Source organism: Pongo abelii, chromosome 3 (genome assembly GCF_028885655.2).
Source record: "Pongo abelii isolate AG06213 chromosome 3, NHGRI_mPonAbe1-v2.0_pri, whole genome shotgun sequence".
Classification (NCBI taxonomy): Eukaryota; Metazoa; Chordata; class Mammalia; order Primates; family Hominidae; genus Pongo; species Pongo abelii.
Window position 1 is genome coordinate 185,463,592 of NC_071988.2, and position 23,105 is coordinate 185,486,696.

At 39.0% G+C, this 23,105-nt stretch overlaps 1 protein-coding gene across 1 annotated transcript; it reads right to left on the reverse strand.

Annotated features, from left to right (window-relative positions):
* Nucleotides 1–4,967: 4,967 nt before the first annotated feature.
* TKTL2 (transketolase like 2) lies at nt 4,968–7,676 on the reverse strand. The gene has a single exon (XM_002815263.4). It carries the CDS (start codon nt 7,599–7,601, stop codon nt 5,724–5,726), a length of 1,878 nt encoding a protein of 625 aa, XP_002815309.2. The 5' UTR covers nt 7,602–7,676; the 3' UTR covers nt 4,968–5,723.
* Between the last annotated feature and the right edge of the window lie 15,429 nt (nt 7,677–23,105).

Consider the following 23,105-nt stretch of genomic DNA (forward strand, 5'->3'; position numbering starts at 1 on the left):
TGAACCCAGGAGGTGGAGCTTGCAGTGAGCAGAGATAGCACCACCACACTCCAGCCTGGGCGACAGAGTGAGACTCTGTCTCAAAAAAAAAAAAAAAAAAAGAAAAGAAAAGAAAACGTAATTCAGGGGGAAAATCAAATATGTGGAGGCAAAGAAGTATAATGCAATTGAAAAATAAGTTTTAGAAACAAATAGACATGTAACATTTTCTTTCTGAGAGTAAGTTTTCTCACATGTGATGATGGGAATAATAATGAAATACATATTTTAAAATTATTGTTACAATTATATGAGACACATAACTTTAAATTCAGGCTCTACAACATGCTAGCTATGTGACCTTGGAGAAGTTTTGAATACATAATTATCTGCACTTTGGCTTCCTCATCTCTAAAATGACAATACAGTACCATTTACTATTCATCTAGTAAATTTCTTTAAAACATTTAAGTATAAGAAGTATGATAGGCCAGGCGCAGTGGCTCACGCCTGTAATCCCAGCACTTTGGGAGGCCAAGGCAGGCAGATCACTTCAGGTCAGGAGTTCAAGACCAGCCTGGCCAACATGGCAAAACCCCATCTCTACTAAAAATACAAAAATTAGCAGGATGTGGTGGAGGGCGCCTGTAATCTCAGCTACTCAAGAGACTAAGGGAGGAGAATCGCTTGAACCAGGGAGGCGGAGGTTGCAGCGAGCTGAGATCGCATCACTGCATTCCAGCCTGGGCAACAGAGCGAGACTCCATCTCAAAAAGGAAAAAAAAAAAAGTAGTATGATAAACACACATGTGAATGAATGTCTGTGTGTATGTTAGTTTTCATATACATGCTTAGGATACTTAGTTTACTTTTGAAATTAAAACTACTAATCTGTAATTCATAATATAGATTTTTGTTAATCAGTATATTAAAATAATTTTTAATTGGGGGAATACATTGTGTCCATGATATGGATTTGACTGGAAATTGTACGCATATCACTCACCATTTGAAGCCATGAGATATAAGAATCTGGATATCTAAAATAAAACAGTCTTATTTTAGAGGATCCGTACTCCAAGTCTAGAGCTCTGTGTGGTCATGTGTCTTCAGGGAAGGAAAACATCCTTTCAGGCAGGGAGATTCCGATTAGGTCAGCATCCATTCTTAGTGGTAGGCGCCCATGCCATAGTGGCTGCTGCATAATTTTGAATTTTACAAAATCTACTCATGTCCCTCTTGGAGCAAACATTTATCCAGGGTGTTGGTCGAAGTGCCTCATATTAGAGAGTGGCAACTTCCCTGAGCTTACTACAACGCATTGCATGGCTGCTTTTCTGCCTTCTTGCAAATGAATGTTTGTATATCTGTCAGATTTGGTTCCGACAGTTTGCATTCATTCTAATGTATGACATAGTGATGATGTTCTCTAAATTTCAGAAATACTTGCATATGCAAAATACAGATATAAGTACAATGATGCACCAGCTTTAACCACATTCAAAACTCAAGGAACATATAGTCTTCCAGCCAAATGAGAGTGATTTCTCCTCTCTCCTCTGCCCCTACCAACCCTTTTCTGATCTACAACTATAGCTAGCAAGTTGTAGAGGCTTGGAGAAGGGAAGGGAATAGGAAACTGAAGGCAACAACACATTCTTTCCTGAGGTTCAGCAGCTGCTAGCCATAGCTCTTTATTCAGGTAAAGTAAAGCAAAAGTCTTAATATTAGTCAAGACAAGCATTGCATAATATGTTAAGCTGGACACATTGTAATCACTGAATCCAGATTGGATTTTTGTGACGTAAAGTAGCTATAGTACTTTCTATTACCTAGGAGCAAATGGGAATAGTCACTGGATCTCTCCAGCTTTCCATCCAGAACCACAGTAAGTTTACCCACGTTAAATTCCTTTTAAAGGGATAGCCGGAAACAAAAATAAAGTTTCGTTTTAATCTTATCATAAATCATTTTTTCAAGAACTTATTACAAAATATTTCAATATTACAAATATTAAATTTATAATAGCTAAAAATATTGTACAAAGAATTGTTTTTTCTTAGGATAACCAGTTTGATTGCAGTTACTTAACTCTGGTATATATAATCACAAAATAGTTTTATTTTTACATTAACCTCTATCATCTGTATTCTGTTGAAACCTCCTGTATCCCACCCATTATATATAAATTACCTTTAAGGTTGTCTGTAAGTTCATAACACTTTCAGTCATTTTCAGTAATTAAAACAGCTTTATTGTATTAAAATTTAACTATACACCCTTTAAAGCTACAATCTCAGTTTTCCCCCTCTCCTCCGTTGTTATAACAGTGAGAGTTGAAGAGAGTTCTCTCACAACTTTTCTCCATCTCTCTTCCCAATAGTTTCTCCAAATAGATTACTGCCTACTCTCTGTTAAACAACCCTGCGAATCTATGTAAAAACTCAGCAAGGTTTAGAGCCAACTGATCCCAACTGAAGGGTTTAATAGCAAGTAGATACTTTGACAGTTAGTGGTCCTTTTCTGGGGGACACTTTTCTATTGTTCCCAATTGCAGGCATCACACAGAATTTCTGAGGCATGTACCTGTCTACTCTTAGTGTGGTGATCTCTGACAAACCTGCAATCTCCAATCTTATTAACACTCTGTAGTCAAATATAGAGGTGGCCTTGAGGCCTGGGCCTCAAGGGGTGAGCCCTTATCCCCTCCACATGTCTATACTGTCACCCTCATCTCTCCCCAATGCTCTCTCCCAGGGTTTGCAAACGTTTACTCTAAAAAGTCAGGTTGTAAATATTTTAGGTTATGCAGACTATATGGTGACTATTATTACTACCCAACTCTGCCACTGTAGCTCCAAAACAGCCACAGACGATACTCAATTGAATGAGTATGACTATGTTCCAATAAAACTTTATTCATGGACACTGAAATTTGAATTTCATATGTCATGAAATAGTACTCCTCTTCTAATTGTTCCAACCATTTAAAATGTAAAAACCATTCCTATCTTACAGTTATATAAAAACAGGTGGTGGCAGATTTTGCCTACTGTCAGTGTTTGCCAACCTGTTCTATTCTAACACAGGAGTTCTATCTATGGTCAGGAAACCAAACCCATGTCTAAATCAACATCCAACCTTGCAATGAAATACCTGTCTCCCCTTCTTGGTGTTAACTCCAAACCTTGTGAGCAGTTCTCTTATAGAAACTCTCCCCTACCAATGTCAGTAAAGGGAATTTGTTCAGTGCCTCCTCCCCTCTCTTATGGCAGGATGGAGAAGATAGTTTCTCTCTAAGAACAGTACACTCTTCCATTCTACCACAAAAATGTGCCAGGACCTTTCTTCCATATCATGATAGTAAGGGCCACCAAAACAGTTCAATACTTCTCAACTTCCCAAACCAACCCCTCTCTGACTGGACTCTGGAGAATTTAGTGATTCCTGTAAAGTTCAGCAAACTGAGATAACTAAAACTCAGTGAGTAGTTCACATTACTCTTACATAATTTTAAAATCAGGAATATTGAGTCTTACTTTTTAAAAAATTATTTTTTCCCAAATAGGGCTCTCCATTGAAGTTCCATGTAGCTTAAGAGCCATTGATATATTTAAATAAGGTAACATAAAATGAAAGTTCAGTGTACTGATTCCTTCTTTTGCTATCTCTGAGGGTCACAGAAATCAGGAAATCACCAGGGAGCCATTCACCATGTAAATGATCAGTGTCACTCTCAGATGACTGCAGCCTTTAGAACTGCAATCATAAGCAAGGCAGCTGCTGGTGTCAACAGCTGTCCCTGGAATATCACCAGGTTATTGATAATCTAATAGACCTTCACAGCAAAAACAATGAATAGAAGGCCAGAGTTAAAACAGTAATCATGTTGTTCATCAAAACTATATCTTCATAAGCTTTAGCAGTCAAGGGTTAGCATATGTCAGGTTGATTCTCTCCTAAGATTCCCGTGGACACTTAAAAGATCTCAGCACAGATTCAAAGCTAGAGAACATTCAATATAACAAAACTGGATATGATTCTTACTTGAAGAATTGTGGACATAAGACTCACCTGCTATTTCTTCTCTCTGGAGCTCATAGCCTCTGGTTGATAACTTGTGGAACAGAGTCTTTACAGGAGAGATTCCTAAGGGCTTCCCCCCCAGCTACAAAAAATATATATAATTTCTGGTGGTGTCTGAGATTCCATTAGACATAAAGAACCCGATCTACTGTCATTATTAAACGTGTGCTTATGCATGTTTGGTTGGAAACAGACCATTTTACATGCCCACTTTCACAGCATGTAGAGAACACATGCTAGTAAATACAATTAAATGGATTTTTTGTGTGTGTGAAATGTGGGGTAAACATATTTTACTTATTCGCATTTTCTAAATTTCTACAATGATTTTGTATCAACTTTTTATTTCTACACAGTAATTTTTAAATCTTATGAAAAACAGAGCAATTTTCATAATCATTTTATAAAAGAGGAAATCAGCTTAGAGAAAACGGGTAGTAGCAGATGAGGAGAGCCTGGTTTCTCTAATTCCCAGGTTAGTATTAATATTTTTTGGCTCTATTATGCCTCCTAAGACAATGATTGCTGAGACAAATGGTTATGCCTCCAAAGAACTTAATGAGGGTAATAAAAGTAAGGAAATAATTACCTGACATAGACACAGAGTAATTTTAATTTAGTTTGGAACCTTGGGTCCATCTGTGATTTGCCTGACTGGTACTTTCTTGTACTCCAAGCATATATTTACACACTGACAGCCAAAAGTCGGGAGTCTGCTTAAGGGATGGCTTTTTGGTCCATACAGTCTTCTCTAGTAACTTATCTCCAGCTTCAACCTTTTTCCAGGTTTGCTTTTGGGGGTCATGACTCTCTCTGTTTCTGATTTAGACACAAGTTCTCCTTATTTAGGATTTCATCAGGAAGAAATCAAATCCCACATACACAGCACAGACTGAAGTATCTGATTTTTAAATGCTTTATTACATTAACTTTAGTATCATGGTAGATGAATATAATCAGATTAACAAACTGGTTTGGCCACAAGGAAAAGAAAAAACATTTCTGAAGCTTCACAAAACTATATGTGTAGTGTGCAAACCAGAACCAGTTATACTTTCATCTCTTCACAGAACACCACAAGTAGTGTGGTGCATCATGAGATGTTTCGCTGCTGCACCATCACCTCCGAACTGTAGAGGAGAGATGAAGGCAAACTTTGGAGGAATTTCCAAGGCAACTGCAGTCGAACATTATTTATAAAACTGCAGGTATAGGATGGCATTACACAAAAGCTCAAACATCCTTCAAAACTTGGACTATTGAAGTCTACAATTAAATTTCAATTTTTTTAACTTACAAGGAAATCATACTCATTTAAGATATAGTTACCTCTACCTTAATCCCCAACTCAGATATTTGTAGTCTTATCAGAAATATTTGTATTAGGTAGTTGTTTTATTTCCTATTCTATTGCTTACAATTTTAAAATCCACATTAATAACTCAGAGTAACATTTACACATAGATTAACAGAAAGGTAAACTTTAATTTCCAAATTAGGAATGAAGAAAGATGTTAAATGGCTTTGCTTTAAAAGAAACAGTACAACTGTATAGGTATAAATAATGGTTTTGTAACAATAAGCATGAATTTAATACAAAGATACCAGTGCTTTTGGGCCAAAGCCAGTAGACTTGACTTTTTAGAAATAAGCCTAGTTTACTTCATTAAAGTAAGTGTTACGGCTGCTATAATGTGTCTGGTACTGATTCCAAACATATCCAGCAATTCACTAGTTTTCCCACGTTGAGGCACTCCTGACACTGCCAGTTGATGAACAAGGATATCAGGCTCCCTGGAGACAGCTGCACAAACAGCTTCTCCAATGCCACCTTCCCTGTAGTGATCCTCCACTGTGACAACACGGCCGCCTGTGGCTTTTGCACTGGAGATGATGGTGGCAGCATCCAGGGGTTTAATGGTAAATGGGTCGATGACACGGACAGAAATACCTTGTTGAGAAAGATGGTCAGCAGCTGCTAAGGCTTCATGGAGAGTAACTCCAGCTCCAATTACTGTGACTTTATCATTGACACTGTGGCGGACCACCTTGGCCTGGCCAATCTCAAAATTTTCTTGCGGGGTATAAATAACTGCAGTTTCTGGTTGGCTGGTTCGAATGAAGCACATTCCCTTGGTATTGGCGGCTAGATAAACAGCATGCTCCGTCGAGATGGCATCACTTGGATAGAAAACAGTACAATTGGGAATGCTTCGGAACATGGCTAGATCCTCCAGGGCCATCTGGGAGACTCCATCTTCTCCAGTGGATACCCCACAGTGGGAACCAATAAGGTTGATATTGGCTTGAGAAATGGCTCCCATTCGGAGCTGATCAAATGCTCTAGTAAAAAAGGCAGCAAAAGCACTAGCAAAAGCAATGGTTCGACCACGTGTAGCACAGCCTAGTGCCACACTTACCATGTTTTGTTCAGCAATAACACATTCTATGAAACGCTCAGGGTGTTCTTTCCTGAATATCTCAGAAAAGGTGGAGTTCATCGTGTCACCACTCAGAACAATAACTCTTTCATTTGCACGGCCCAGTTTAGCCAGAGCCAAACCATATGTTTTCTGAGCAGCTATCTTGTCACCAACTTTGTAAGCAGGTGGGGAGGTCATTTTTATATCTGTGATGCTGATTTGAGGTGAGTCTTCCACAGGCGATTTTGGTATGAGATTTTCATTGGTCTGTATCTGACTCTCAATTAGTTTGACAATTGCATCTGCTCTTTCTTTTGGCACTGGCTTTCCATGCCAATTTTCTGCATCCTCAATATTTGCAATACCCCGACCTTTGAAGGTCTTGGCAACTATAGCAGTAGGCTTGTTCTTCACTTGACTTGCTTGCCAAAATGCTTGGCACAAGGCCTCCACATCATGGCCATCCACTACGTAAGTATTCCATCCAAAGGCTTCACAGCAATTCTGGTAGATGTCTGCGCCATGCTCAAGGGGTGCAGGGCCACTTTGTCCCAAGCGGTTCACGTCGAAAACCGCCACGAGATTGTCCAAGTTGTAGTGGGAGGCAAAAGCAAAAGCCTCCCACACAGAGCCTTCTGAGGATTCACCATCTCCCATAAGGCAGAACACCCGGTAGCTGGCCTTGTCAAGGTACTTGCCAGTATAAGCCATTCCACATGCAGCACCTAATCCCTGACCTAGGGACCCTGTTGCCACGTCAACAAACGGCAGTCGGCGGGTAGGGTGTCTCTCCAAGTCGCTGTGAAGTTTCCTCAGGTTCAGCAAGTCAGATTCACTGATGTCACCCACCTCCACCCAAGCAGCATAGAGGATAGGAGCAGCATGTCCCCTGGAGAGGATGAACCGGTCGTTGTCCGGGTGTTCTGGGTCTGTCTGTTTATACTTCATCGTGTGGAAGAAGAGGACAGACACGACCTCAGCTGCACTGCAGCACGACGTGAGCTGGCCAGAACCAGAGGCACACGTGACCCTGATGGAATGGATCCGCAGGCGGTTGGCTGTGTCCCGCAGCACCTGCACCGTCCTCACGTCGGGCTTGGCATAGTCGGCCATGATCTCTCTTTTGTCGGTTTGGCAAAGCAAATGGCGCTGCAGCACCCCCACAACCCACCGCGGCAGTGCTGTCACGTGACCGCCCCGCCCTCGCCTCCTGGCTGCCTGAAGGGCCTGAGCTCAGCCACCAGCCAGGGCGCCCACAGCGGAGCTTCCCGCGAGACTGAGGAAACGAAAACGTTGGAGTAGCCTGCACCCTCTGATGTGCACCATTCCCTCTCTCTGTCCACGCCCAGCTGAATGGATTTTTAGTATTTACTTTGTCACGTGCAAGTTCAAAATTAGTAAGCATAATTAAATTTTTTACCTTTCCCTGTGTTGTAAATTCAAAACCAGACATTTTTCTGTGTATTATAGGAAGCTATTTGTGAGGCTGTGCTTTTTTAATGCATTAACACTATATCCGAGACATCACTCTTTTATATCAGAACATTAATAGAAAGGATACAAAGTCACTTTCAATCTGACCAGTATGGCAATGCTATCTCAACAGAGACTTTCTCAGAGCAACCAAATATCTGAATCTCAGACTTATAGAAAGAAATGCAATGACTAATTTGACCAAAATTTACAGGAAGAACAAATCTGAAACCACCCAATTGCAGAATAGAATTTCAACTCCAGTGTGCCCTAAAGTACTATTTCTGTGTTGAAATAATTAGAAGGCCAGTAGGCTGAGGTAGCTTCAGCTCCCTGAGTTCCTACCTAAGAAAAGGAAACCCAAATCAGTGTAAATGATAAAAAGGAAATTTAAGCTTAATCAATCAGAAACTGCCAGCTAACTTCTAACTAGGGACTTTCCACTGGGATGACCCAAATAAGGCTAGTACTCCACTTTAACCAATCAAATATCTTTCCTTTGCTTCCAAATTCACCCTATAAAAGCCTTCTCCTTGGCTCCTTTATCAGGAGCTACGAGATTCATGAATCACTGAATGGTCAAATAAATGCTTTAATATTTTAATGTGCCTCAGTTTATCTTTTAATAACTATTACTACAAATCATTTTTAAGACAAAGTTACTTACTTTAAAAAACTAAATTTGTGGGCCGGGTGCTGTGGCTCAGGCCTGTAATCCCAGCACTTTGGGAGGCCGAGGCAGGCGGATCACAAGGTCAGGAGATTGAGACCATCCTGGCTAACATGGTGAAACCCCGTGTCTACCAAAAATAAGAAAAAATTAGCTGGGCGTGGTGGTGGGCACCTGTAGTCCCAGCTACTCTGGGGGCTGAGGCAGGAGAGTGGTGTGAACCTGGGAGGCAGAGCTTGCAGTGAGCCCAGATTGTGCCACCGCACTCCAGCCTGGGAGACAGAGCGAGACTCCGTCTAAAAAAAACCAAAAAAACAAAAAAACTTAATTTGTGCCATTGAACTCTTCTAGCAGGCCAAGGTTATGGTTTGTCATCAATAAAACAACAATTAAAAAAAACCACAATGATAATATATCATACCTTCCCATATTGCGATGTTAAACCTCTTGGTTTCTTGAGCAATAATTCTTACCTTAACTTCACGTTAAAATCAGGGCACAGAAGAAAAACAATGCCTGGTTCCATCCCAGAAAAATAGAATTTGAATTTCTGGACCTGGAGTCTGGGAAGCTATGTTTCTAAAATACACCCATTGATTATAATGGGTAGTCAAGGTTAATAACATAATCTGGAGATAGTCTGAGACCAGTGGTTCTCAACATTAGTTGTAGTTTAGAATTATCTGGGGAGTTTTAAAAACATCTCATGTCCATGCTGCACTCCAGACCAATTATATCAGAATTTCTAGGCAATAGATCTAGGCATCAGTAATTTTAAAATCTTCCCCAGGCAATTTCAGTGTTCAGTCAGGGTTGTAAACAACTAACTTAGGGGGTGTTGTTACTCTTTATACTTATTATCTCTTGCATTATATCTCAGAAAAATATTTCAAATGTTATTTGCTATTTCTACTAGTTCTATCATTTTAACTTTTAAGGACACATATTAGAATAAATAATAATAATATGACACTAACAAGATTTTAAGACTTGTTGCAGGAGTGTTGGCGTTGGAGAAGTTCTTAAGAGGTCATCATGTATTCATAACTCTCCATGCCCTTTGCAAATTAAAGCTTGTTTATCTTTTTAGACAAATAAAGGAGGAGGAAATATAAGCAGACTAGGCTAGAACTGGTAGTACAGAAGATGGGAATTAGAGAAAAAATAATAATCACAGTAACATAATAGCAAACTACTACAGGCTGACAGGAAAGTAGTTAATATAAACACAGGTAGCTCACCATTATTTTGGCCAAAAAGAACTCTAATAAATCCACACAATTAGTAAACATGATAGTATAAAAATGATTTATGAGGCAATGTTCACATGAATAAAAACGTGGGACTGCTTAACATTTCTTTCCAAGTTCCCACATTCTTTCACTCATTTAAAACATTGCACAGCTATTTCCTAAAGTATTAAATAAAAAAATTTTAACATTAGCAAAGGTCAATTTTATTAAGGGAAGAATGTAGTCTTGGAGATTTAATACCCTAGCTAGTGAGTGTGAATTTCCCTCTATCATTCTGTGAGACTGTGTGAATTTTTTATACTATATAGAAAATAATATTTTATAAATTATGTGTAAAATACTTATAAGGTATTCTGAGATTTTGTAAAAGGAACTCTGGAAAGATATATATATATATAAAATATATATAAAAGTATATATATAGTAAAATATCTGGAAAGATATGTATTATATATAAAAGTATATATATTATATATAAAAAACATATCAATATATGTAATATATTAATTTTATATAAAATTAATTTTATATTAATATATTATATATCAATAACATATATAAGCTGTTAATTTTCTTTAAGCATTGTGGTCTTTTAAATTTGAAATATATTTTAAAATATACAATTGAAAATATATAAATACAGGTAGAGCATCCCAAACTTGAAAATCTGATGTTTCAAATGCTCCAAAATCTGAAACATTTTGAGCACTGGCATGTTACTCAGGGGAACTGCTCAAAGGACATTTTGGATTTGGGATTTTTCTGATTTGGAATGTTCAGCTGCTAAGTATAATGCAGATATTCCAAATTTGTTTTTAATTGAAATCCAAAACACTTCTGGTCTCAAGCAAATAATTTCAACTAAAGAATACTCAACTTGTTTAAAGTATGCACAATTTCATAATGCAAAATTACCCAATATGGCTGGGAACACAACTTCATCAAATAAATCAAAGACGTGATACCACCTTCTACCCTATTTAGAAGAGGCTTTTACTGACAAAAGGTCAGCCAAAAACTTTTAAACCAGCATGCCAAAAATGTAGTTGTCTTGGAGAAAAGTTCATTATTCATTTTAGAGATCATTTTGGAAGCCAGTCGAAAGTGTTCTGCAAATAGGAAAACATTATTCATTTATTATTAATCTTGGTTTATCCAGACAAAGCAGAGATTGGTAAATTCAAGTGCCTACTGGGATAAGGAGTTACCATGAGTGCTTGGATGTCAGCTATAAGAGGGTTAGAGGGGCCTGTGTTAAACTGGAGAATACAAGACCACCTAAAGGCATTCAAAATTGAAAAACGTATAAACATTTTGTTGGAAAAATAAAATATACCTTCAGGCTGCCACTTTTGACCCCAATTTAAAGTCTGTTTAAAAGCAACAATAATTTTTGTTTTATCTTTGCTTAAATTTTTCACTTAATTTTTTTCTCATAGCATCTAAAAGTATTCATTATAGTGTGTACTTCACATGAAAACAAAATCTAACAGGATTACCAATACAAGTAGCTATGAAGGAGAAACATAAATAGTAGCAATTGATAAGTGTAATTTCTACTGGGCTGCAGCAGAGAAAACAGAGCACACAATTACCGATTACTGAGTAGGTCTACACCGATTTGTGAAAATACACATTTTGCCACGTGAGGGTGAGTAATATTTAGGAGTTGGGAATGCTGAAATTTTACTTAAATCTTATTTAAACTGTTAAGTTTTGTTAAAATGGAATTATATAAGATACGTAAATGCTGAATTCATCTTTTTCTTCCACTGTTTAAATTTGGTTGGCTTTGGAAGCTAAAGAATGGAGAAAATGAGAATAAGATTCTTGTGTAAGGCAATAAGTTTCCTGGAAAGAAAAATGTACTTTATCTTCCTGGATTATTGCTTTGAAAATTTTAACAGATGCTATTATGATGCATCTGTAGGATGCTATCCTACTTTTTCCATAGTTACAAGTCCTTATTTTGGGGTGGGGAGAGAAGGGGCAGAAGAGAGAGGTGGCAACAAATTTAAGAAACTTGGCCCACCTCCTAGTCCCAGGAGAAAATCATAATTAATCTAGGACCAGCATCACAATGCCATTCCCTTTGGCTATTAATGGGGGTCAGCACTTATTGACCCAGTTGTGGTCAATAAGATGTAAGTAGAAGTCTGCTTTGGGTGTAATAATTCTCGTTTCTTTCTTTTAGAGATGGGGTGTTGCTATGTTTCTCAGGCTGGTTTTGAACTCCTGGCCTCAAGTGATCCTCCTGCCTTGGCCTCCCAGCTGGTAATAATTTCTATTAAAGATTTTCTTCCTGGTAAACAGGAGAGAGTACAAGAAGAACTGTGATCTCTTCTTTTTTTTTTTGAGATGGAGTTTTGCTCTTGTTGCTCTGTCATTTAGTAGAAACAGTGTTTCACCATGTTGACTAGGCTGGTCTTGAACTCCTGACCTCAGGTGATCCGCCCACCTCCGCCTCCCAAAGCACTGCGATTACAGGCATGAGACACCATGCCCAGCCATTCTTTTCAACCCCTCTACCACCACCACCAGAGGATGTATTGGAGCTATAGCAGCCAAAAGCCTAAGGATAAGGCCGGGCGCTGTGGCTCATGCCTGTAGATCAATTATTAGCCACTTTTCCTGTAAACCTAAAGGAAATTAAAATAAATAGTGCAGGCCAGGCACAGTGGCTCATGCCCAGCGCTTTGGGAGGCCAAGGAGGGCAGATTGCCTGAGGGCAGGAATTTGAGACCAGCCTGGCCAACATGGTGAAACCCTGTCTCTACTAAAAATACAAAAATTAGCTGGGCAACGTGGTGCACACCAGTAATCCCAGCCACTTGGGAGGCTGAGGCACAAGAATCGCTTAAACTTCAGAGGTGGAGGTTGCAGAGAGCTGAGGTCGCGCCACTGCACTCCAGCCTGGGCGATAGAGTGAGACTCCATGATTTAAAAAAAAAAAAAGCCTACAGATAAAAGTTAATGTGCTTGGTATGGTAGACTGGAAAAATAGAACGTATGAGTTCTTCATAACTTCGTGGGTCCACAAGCCTTGGGACCAGCTTCTTCTAGACTCCTTGTTAAGAAAAAAATTAAATATTTCCACTTCATGAATGAGTTTCTATTATCTTCAACTGAAAACATTTCTGAGAGATACAAAAATAGATCCCCTAAACAAGCTCCTCTAAGTCTAGTAATCAGGGGGAAAAAAAAAACAATCAAGAGGGCTCACAGTAGAAGAGAAGGGGCTCCAGAAAATGTAGTTTACTCAGTATTTTTATTCTCAGTGCCTGGTCCCACCCACACACCTACAACTTTGGTCTTTTTTGTATAATTACTATTGCTATGTTGCTGTTGTTATTACATTGACTATCTCTTCAAAAACTAGGATTTTTAAACTTGGTACATGGGCTTTATGTATAGAAAACACTCAAATACCTTATCATATTCATTTGCTGTCTGGCCTAGGTGGTTGAGTATGATGGAAATATGAAAATGATATAGCTGGATTTATTCTCATATAGACTAGCTACATTTAGTGGAGAAAATGCTTTTCCTTCCATCCAGATAATAACCTTGAAGTAGATTACAACAAAATCTCTTACTTTTGAAAACTAAAATATAATAACAAATGATAGCAATAGTAATTTTTTAAAATCCAAGGTATTAGACTTATATTACTGATTGTAAATCAGTATGATGAACTTTAAGTATATGAGAGGAATTTAATTCATTCTATAAACCATTTTTATTAGATACTACTATTGTATGCATTAAATAGTGGATTGATTAGTACTTGCGCCATGTCCCACCTAACTCCTTCCCATCCTCAGGTCAAATTCAGCCCTTTGTTGAGATTTTATTTTGGCTAGAATATTTTAGCAAATGTATTGAGTTACAAGTAACAAACAATAACAATAACATTAATCCATTTAACCAACAAATTAATGAATTTTGGCAAATGTTTATTTCTATTTAGCTATCACAACAATCAAAATATAACTTCAATATTTCTATCATCCTCAAACATTCCTGTATGCTTTTGCATTCAGTTATTCTTCACCCTAGGCTCCACTGAGTTGCTTTCTCTCTCTGAGGTTCTGTTCCTTTTTGTTTTTTATTCTTTCCCCTTCTGAACTTCAGTTTGCATAGTTTCTATTGCAGTGTCTTAAAGTTCGCTGATTTTTTCTTCTGCAGTGTCTAATCTGCTCTGAATCCCATCCACTGAATTTTTTATTTCAAATATTATACTTATGATTATAAGTTCCATTTGGTTCTTCTTTATATCTTGCTGTCCTCAAAATATTAATCTCCTTTTAATTCTTCTAGCATATATACATATATATATTTTTTTTCTTTTCTTTCTTTTTTTTTTTTTTTTTTGAGACAGAGTTTCACTCTTGTCACCCAGGCTGGAGTGCAATGGAGCAATCTTTGCTCACTGCAACCTTTGCCTCCCAGGTTCAAGCGATTCTCCTGCCTCAGCCTCCCCAGTTGCTGGGACTACAGGCGTGTGTCACCACACCTAATTTTTTGTATTTTTAGTAGAGATGGGGTTTCGCCATGTTGGACAGACTGGTCTCGAACTCCTGATCTCAGGTGATCTGCCTGCCTCAGCCTCCCAAAGTTCCTGATATTACAGGCGTGAGCCACTATGCCTGGCCCTTCTAGCATATTTTAAAAAGATTTTTTTTTTTAAGTCCTTGTCTACTAAGCCATTATTCTGTCTCTCTGTTTCCATTAACTAATTTTTCTTCTGCTAATGTGTTACACTGTCCAGTTTTATGAAATATCTAGTTTTTTAATTAAATGCTTGACATTATTTTGGGAGGTTGGATTTTATTTTGTTGTATATTTTTAAAGAGTGTTGGACTTTGTTCTGACAAGCCACTTGTTCCTTTTGAGTATTTTAAGTCTGTTAAGGCAAATGTAGGGTATGCTTTACTCTAGTGTTAGTTTAGCTCCCCTACAAAAGCATAATCTCTCCAGGGTTTCCACCGAATGCCCCGGTGTGTTCAATCAGGCCCCTCCACTCTGGCTGGCTAGGATTCAAGTGTGGCTTAGCCCTCTGTGAGTTCTGGGAACTGTTTGGTTATCACCTTTCCCAAGTTGTCATTTTCCTGGCCATGTAAGATGTATGCTTTATGCAAAGGTACTCTAAAGATTTCTGGAGATCTTTGGGCAGTTTCTCTTTATAATCATTCTGCCTTCAAACTGCTAGCCAACATAGGCTTCCTGAGCTCCAATCTCTGTTCCCTTATTTGCCATGCTGTGTGTCAGATGCCCTTCCCCGTAGCACTGTCCGGAAAGGGCCTCTAGGAAGAAAGCCAGAAAGATGTTTTCTCTCTTTCGTAGACCACGATCCTGTGCTGCCTGTTTTCCAATATATGAAAAATATTACCTTATAAACTTTGTCTAGCTTTCTAGTTGTTTATGGCTGGAGGGTAAATCTCATTCCAGTTACTTCATCATAGCCTCAGAACAGCATATAAAATGTTTTGAATGTTAATATTTTATACTGGGCATATATTCTCCAGAAAACGATACCCCAACTCACACTACTCCTTATGTCTAGCACCCCTCTGATTCCCACATTTATATTACTTCTTAAACCCAGAAGACTTTGGAATTTCCAATTACACCAATTATTACTAACCTTTATGGTGTCATTTTAAAAAGGTGTCTCTCAAAGCATGGTCTAATGAAATTTTAATTGTTAAGAACTACCAAAAAAATTTCGTGGTTATGGTTAGTTAAATTTCCCAGAGAGATTTAGTACTGCTCTGATAAACCCAAAAACCCTTGGCATTTGAATGATTTTAAATTAAATTCTCTAAAACATATCAGATAACTGCCTTTCTTCTTATAAAGGGGATGTGGAGCATTAACCTTTTCTTTGATGACTAATGGTCATCATTATGACCACTGGCTATTAAGCTTTATTGAAATTCAATCAAATAAATCAAAATTACTATTGAGAATGGTGCTTAAGGAAGGTTATTCCAGCATCTTTGTTCAGAATAAATGTTCAATTTTTATGACTCTACTGTAGTATATTTTTCAGGGTATGTAGCTGTAGTAACAAAAAAAAAAAAGGAAGTGGCTCAAGCAAGATTTAAGTTTATTTTTCCTTCACATAAACGCTCAGAGTATGCTTGGAAGTCAGGTAGCTCTGCTCAAGTGAGCTTTACAGGGTCCCAGAATCTTTTCATGGCTGCCTAGTCCTTGACTCAGGTGTTGGCCTCATCTGCAAAATTGAAGCCAGAAACCACTTGGGCCACCACAGAATAGAACAAAAAGAGAATACAAGGGGACAATCGATTTCTTTTTCAGGAAGCAACCCAGAAATTGTAAATTTCACTTCTCATTCTCTGTTGGTGAGAACTTACTTGCCTAGCCACACCCAACATTAAGGGAGTTTGTGAAATGAAGCAATTTGCCCACTGATCTGCTGAAACTTAGGAGATTATAATACAAAGACAAAAGGAAGAACCAATACTGGTGGACAAGTTATAATCTCCACCACTTATTATTTTAACATTTAACTTTTGGTTGTGCTTTGTAGACAAATAACCTTGTAACATTGTTTATTTATAGCATTTACAAGTTAAAACAGTTTATCTTCAAAGCAATGCTTTTACATGCTTTAGAACCAAAGCAGATTTTTTCACTGAATAGTGAAAATTTATTCATTTCTTTATTGCATACTTGATAGATAATAACCTTATGTAATGCTCTATGGAGGAGTTGAAGATGGTTCTTGTTGTCCAGATACTGGACTTTAATCTAATAGGGAAGACAAGGTAGGCACAACACATGATTACAGTAGGTGCCAATAGGTGCCAAATGTTATACCAGGGCATAGAAACAAGTGCTTACTCTCAGATAGTGACCAGGAAGATGTCATTGAAAAGGTAATACTTCCACTGAAGATGCGTACAGTTGTAGAATGAGTACAATTTTTGTTAGAGTAAATATGAGAGGAAGTCAATGCAAATTTATGAGAATAAAAAGAGAGAATTTCTAATCTGAAAGGAAGGAAAGATTCATCCTGAGAACAGTAGAGAAAGCAGGAAGATCAATTTTGAAAAGGCCTTGAAACACAGACAAGTAAGTTGTTTTGCTATGTTCTCTTGCTTTGGGGGTGAGGGTGAAGTACAATGGAAATTTTTTCATCATTTGAGTGTCTTGATCAGAGTAGTGTTTTTTAAAATTGTTTTGGTAGTGTTAGGAAAGATAGGTCAAGTTGAGAAAGAAACAGGAAGGAAGATAATTTTATTGCAAAAACACAGAAGTCAGATAATAAAGGACTAAAGTAGGGAGTTCTTTGTCTTGTAAGTTCCATAAAATTTTTTAAATGATAGTACTGATCATCAGATTTAATGCAAGCAAGTGGAATTACTTGACAAGATTGAGAAGAAGGAGTGAGGAAGGCAGTGGGTGTGCTCTGATGAATGTATTGGTTTGCTAGGTCTGCTACAACAAAGTGTCACAAGTTGGATGACTTAAACAACAGAAACTTACTGTCTCTCAGATCTGGAGGATAGAAGTCAAAATTCAGTGTATCAACAGGGTTGGTTCTTTCTGAGGGCTGAGAGATGGATCTGCTCCTGATCTCTCTCCCTGACTTCGGATGGCTGCCTTCTCCCTATGTCTTCACGTCATCTTCCCTCTATGCATATCTCTGTGTCTAAATTTCCCCTTTTCATAAGAACATCTGCCATATTGGATTAGGGTACACCCTAATACCCTCATTTTTACCTTGATTACCTCTGTAAAGACCCTAAAAAGACCTCTGTAAGGACCTCCAGATAGGGTCACATTCTAAGATACTAGTGGTTAGGACTTCAACATATCTTTTTGGGGGACACAATTCAATCCATAACACTTGGCTTGTAGTGGCATAACCACAACGCTTACATGGAGTTCTCCCTGTGTACATGTCTGAGTCCAAATTTCTTTTCATAAGGACACCAGTCATATTGGATTAGTGGCCTACACTTCTGCAGTATGACCTCAACTAATTATATCTATAGTGACCCTGTAAGGCTCTTTGTGACCCAAATAAGGTCACATTCTGAGGTACTGGGGGTTAGGACTTCAACATATTAATTTAGTGGGAGAGGTGAGGGAGGCACAATTCAACCTACAACAATGAAGATTCACCTAAAGTATTCATTGCTCTAAAAAACTCAATACATTTTAGGAAAATCTATCATTTATTCATATATTCATAAAGATATGTGACTTATAACTCCTTATAAATATGACAATGAGAGAACAAAAACATTATCAAACTCAATTTTTATTGATTCTGCTACTACGTATATGTGGTTAAGACAAGCTATCCTAAAACAAAATTTAATAAAATGGTCTTAACAAGAATAACCAAAATTTCCTTCTTTTGACTTCAAAGTGTCCTTTCGTTAACATTGTTCTTAAAAGAGAAATAACACTTGCAGGCTAATCTCAATTATCAACCTGTATATTTTGGTTTGCGTCAACATATCTCTAATGCACCACTTTATTGGTGCATTATTGCCACTGTACTCATTAAATTCAGCTTTCCTCAGTCCTCCTCATTTTAATTGGAAAAAAGCTAAAAAATACACTGTTTTGAAAAATTCAAACACTGTAGAAGAATACAATGAAAGGTCCTTTCCCGAGCGCCCTACGTCAATCCTAATCTCGTTAATTACAAACAGCATATTGTAACTACATCCACATATTTTCTATGCATGAATGGCCATATATATGTCTTCATTCCACATTTTATTGTAAATGGGATTTATTTTGCACATTGTTTTATAACTCATTTTTTTCTACCTAACAATTTTAGAGCATTTTTTCACACAGGTACATATCAATCTAACTCATTTCTTTAAAACAGCAGCAGATAATTAATTCTTTGTAACATATTTAACTTGTGTAAGGAGTTAAATATGTTACAAAGGGGATTTGGATGACCACCAGATGGCACTAGCACACAGTTTATTTGGGCAGAGTTTGACAGATTCGCCTGGGGGTGAGGGTGGGGGTTGGGATGAGGACGGGGCAGTTTCTCAGTGACAGCATGATACCTTCCAAAGGCAAGTGTGCAAAGGCGACTTTCCAGAAGGGGCGTAGAGGAAGATCCGAGGGGGAGTGTTTAGAGGGGGTTATGTGTCTAGGTAGTGTCACTCAGCAGCATGGTGGGAGTCTCTGGGCAAAGAACTCTGAGAGAAGCAGTGGCCCCAGCGTCTATCTAATCTATGGGACCTATGGCTAGCAGATGTTGGGTGCAGTTTCTCAGGATGTGCAAAGCAGGCAGACTGTAAATGGCTAACAATCTGCTTTTGGGGGCTATATTTTAAAACAACTGGATGTGTAGAAATTTAAGTTTGGCCATAGCAGGCTTTTCAGTTAACAAGTCCCAGTCTGCTGTGAAGAAGTAAACAACACAGGGCCAGGGGCCATCTTTCACTCATTTTTGTAACAACTAGCTCCCTATTGAAAGGCACTTTATGATTTTTCCCCAGCCAAAAAGAAAAGAAGAGTCACAAACAGGTCAAAAGAAAAATTACTAATTTATATATGACAAAAGTCTAATTTTATAAGTATAATCAGGACTCCTAGAAATAAGGAAAATGATAAATTAGCACAGCTGTCTCCAAAATCAACCTTGAAAACTACAGAAACGGGAAGAAATTGACTGTTGGAAGTAAATGAAGATTGTGAGAAACCCCTGGGAAGAAGGGAACTAGTGACTAGAAGGGAGGGAGGCAGCCGAAGAGCACAGCAGTCACATGGGGAGGAGGATGTCCCTGGAAGCTTGGGAGGCTCTGGAGAGGTCATGTGTAATTTTAGCTCTTGTCTCCCGTACTTCACCTGGGAACCTTTGCTGCCCTCCCAGTGTTGTGAAGCACTACCAGAGGAGCACAAGGCCAGGCTAATAAGGAGCTGATAGAAATAGGACTAGGATGAATTGTACCCTGGAATGTTCAGGCCTCCAACTCCTGTCAGCAGAGGTTATTGGTCCCTGGAGCTCTCTCCTCTGAAACTTAACCCTTCTGCTTTCCTCAAATTCTCAAAAAAGGATTCAGTTGAGAATGTGTCTTTGAGCACTTCCCTAATAGACAACACAGAGCAGTATAGCTGATTTCATCAGTAAATTAATGTGATGCTACAGGTCCAAAGAAACTAGGTACCTATATTAGTCCATTTTCAAACTGCTATAAAGATACTACCTGAAACTGGGTAATTTATAAACAAAAGAAGTTTAATTGACTCACAGTTCTGCACGGCTGAAGAAGCCTCAGGAAATTTATGATCATGGCAGAAGGTGAAGGGAAGCAAGGCACATCTGACGTGGTGGCAGGAGAGAGAGACAGCAAGCATAGGAAATGACAGACACTTATCAAATAACCATGTCTCATGAGAACTCCCTCACTATCACAAGAGCAACATAGGGGAAACTGCCCCCACGATCCAATCACCTCCCACCAGGTCCCTCTCTCAACATGTGGGGATTACAATTTGAGATTAGATTTTGGTGGGGACACAGAGCCAAATGATTACATTCCACCCCTGGCCCCTCCCAAATCTCATGTTATTTTCACATTTCAAAACCAATTATGCTTTCCAAATAGTTCCCTGAAGTCTTAACTGATTCCAGCATAATCTCAAAAATCCAAGTCCAAAGTCTCATCTGAGACTAAGCAAGTCCCTTCCGCCTACGAGCGTGTAAAATCAAAAGCAAGTTAGTTATATCCAATATAAAGTGGAGGTACAGGCATTGGGTAAATGTTCTCATTCCAAATGGGAGAAATTGGCCAAAATAAAGAGGCTACAGGCCCCTTGCAAGTCTGATATTCCGATACCCAGCTGGGCAGTCATTAAATCTTAAAGCTCCAAAATCTCCTTTGAATATAGAGATGGAAAATACAAAACATAAATACAAAATATAAAACATGATGCAAGGCAGTGTACAGCTTCTGTGGCTGCTTTCACAAGCTGGTGTTGAGTGCCTGCAGCTTTTCCAAGAGCACAGTGCAAGCTGTCAGTGGATCTACCTTTCTGGGGTCTGGTGGATGGTGACCCTCTTCTCACAGCTCCACTAGGCAGTGCCCCAGTGAGGAATCTGTGTGGGGGCTCCAACTCCATATTTCCCTTCTGCATTGCTCTAGCAGAGGTTCTCCATGAGGGTTCTGCCCCTGCAGCAGACTTCTGCCTGGACATCTAGGCATTTCCACACATCCTCTGAAATCTAGGCAGAGGTTCCCAAACCTCAACTCTTGTCTTCTGAGTACCCACAGACCCAACACCACATGGAATCTGCCAAAGCTAAGGGCTTGCAGCCTCTAAAGCAATGGCCTAAACTCTACCTTGGCCCCTTTTAGCCATGGCTACAACTGAAGCAGCTGAGATGCAGGGCACCATGTCCTGAAGCTGCACAGAGCAGAGGAGTCCAGGGCCAGGCCCACAAAGCCATTTTTCCCTCCTCACCCTCTGGGCCTGTGATGGGAGGGGCTGCAATGAATTTTCTGACATGTTCTGGAGACATTTTCCCCATTGTCTTGGCTACTAAAACATTCAGCTTCTAGTTGCTTATGCAAATTTCTTCAGCTGGCTTGAATTCCTCCCCAGAAAATGGGTTTTTCTTTTCTACCACATGGGCAGGCTGCAAATTTTCCAAACCTTTATACTGTTTCACTTTTAAACATAAGTTCCAATTTCAAACCATCTCTTTGTGAATGCATATAACTGAGTGCTTTCAGAATAAGCCAGGTCACCTCTTGAATGCTTTGCTGTTTAGAAACTTCTTCCATTGGATACCCTACATCATCTCTCTCAAGTTCAAAGTTCCACAAATCTCTAGGGCAGAGGCAAAATGCCACCAGTATCTTTGCTAAAGCATAGCAAGGGTGACCTTTGCTTCAGTTCCCAATAAGTTCCTCATCTCCTTCTGAGACCACCTCAGCCTGGACTTCATTGTCTATATTACTATCAGTGTTTTGGTCAAAACCATTCAACAAGCCTCTAGGAAGTTCTAAACTTTCCCTCATCTTTCTGTCTTCTTCTGAGCCCTCCAAACTGTTCCAACCTCTGCTGGTTACCCAGTTCCAAAGTCGCTTCCACATTCTCAGGTATCTTATAGAAATGCCCCACTACCTTGGTATCAATTCTCTGTATTAGTCTGTTCTTACACTGCTATAAAGATACTACCTGCGACTGGGTAATTTATAAACAAAAGAGGTTTAATTGACTCACACTTCCACAGGCTACACAGGAGGCATACCTAGGGAGCCCTCAGGAAACTTGGCAGAAGGCAAAGGGGAAGCAAGGCACTTCTTACATGGTGGCAATAGAAAGAGCAGGGGAAATGCCAGACACTTATCAAACAACTAGATCTCATGAGAACTTCCTCACTATCATAAGAACAGGATGGGGGAACTGCTCCCATGATCCAATCACCTCCCAGCAAGTCCCTCCCTTGACATGTGGGGATTACAATTCAAGATGATATTTGGGTGGGGACACAGAGCCAAACTATATCAGTACCTGAGGAGAACAATTGCAATAAAAGAGACTTAAACTGAATAACACATACCACATGAAGCAGATTTATTGGAAGAGATGGACCAATACGCAAGCACCATATATATCTGCAGGAGTTAAGGAAGGATATTGATGATAGAACAAAGAAATAAGAAATTACTTTTAAAAATTGTAAATATTTATTTTAAAAATGAGATAGTTAAAATGAAGATGACAATAGGTGGGATATACAGCAAGATGATTACATCAAATAAGAAAATAGTAAATCAGAAGATCAATAGCAACTCTCCGTAGGGCAGCAGAAATAAATAAAGAGATGGAAAATACAAAACATAAAAATGAAAAGGGGGCAATAGCCGGGTGCGGTGGCTCACGCCTGTAATCCCAGCACTTTGGGAGGCTGAGGCGGGTGGATCACCTGAGGTCAGGAGTTCGAGACCAGCCTGACCCATATGGTGAAACCCCATCTCTACTAAAAAAAACCAAAAATTAGCCTTGTGTGGTGGCTGGCACCTGTAGTCCCAGCTACACGGGAGGCTGAGGCAGGAGAATTGCTTGAACCTGGGAGGTGGAGGTTGCAGTGAGCCGAGATCGCGCCACTGCACTCCAGCCTGGGAGACAGAGCAAGACTCCGTCTCAAAAAAAAAAAAAAAAAAAAAAAAGAGGGCAATAAAATTTAGGGAGGATAGATAG

What these genes read in the sequence shown, in the direction of transcription:
- TKTL2 (XM_002815263.4), bottom strand. Translation starts at nt 7,601, where the DNA reads ATGGCCGACTATGCCAAGCCCGACGTGAGGACGGTGCAGGTGCTGCGG.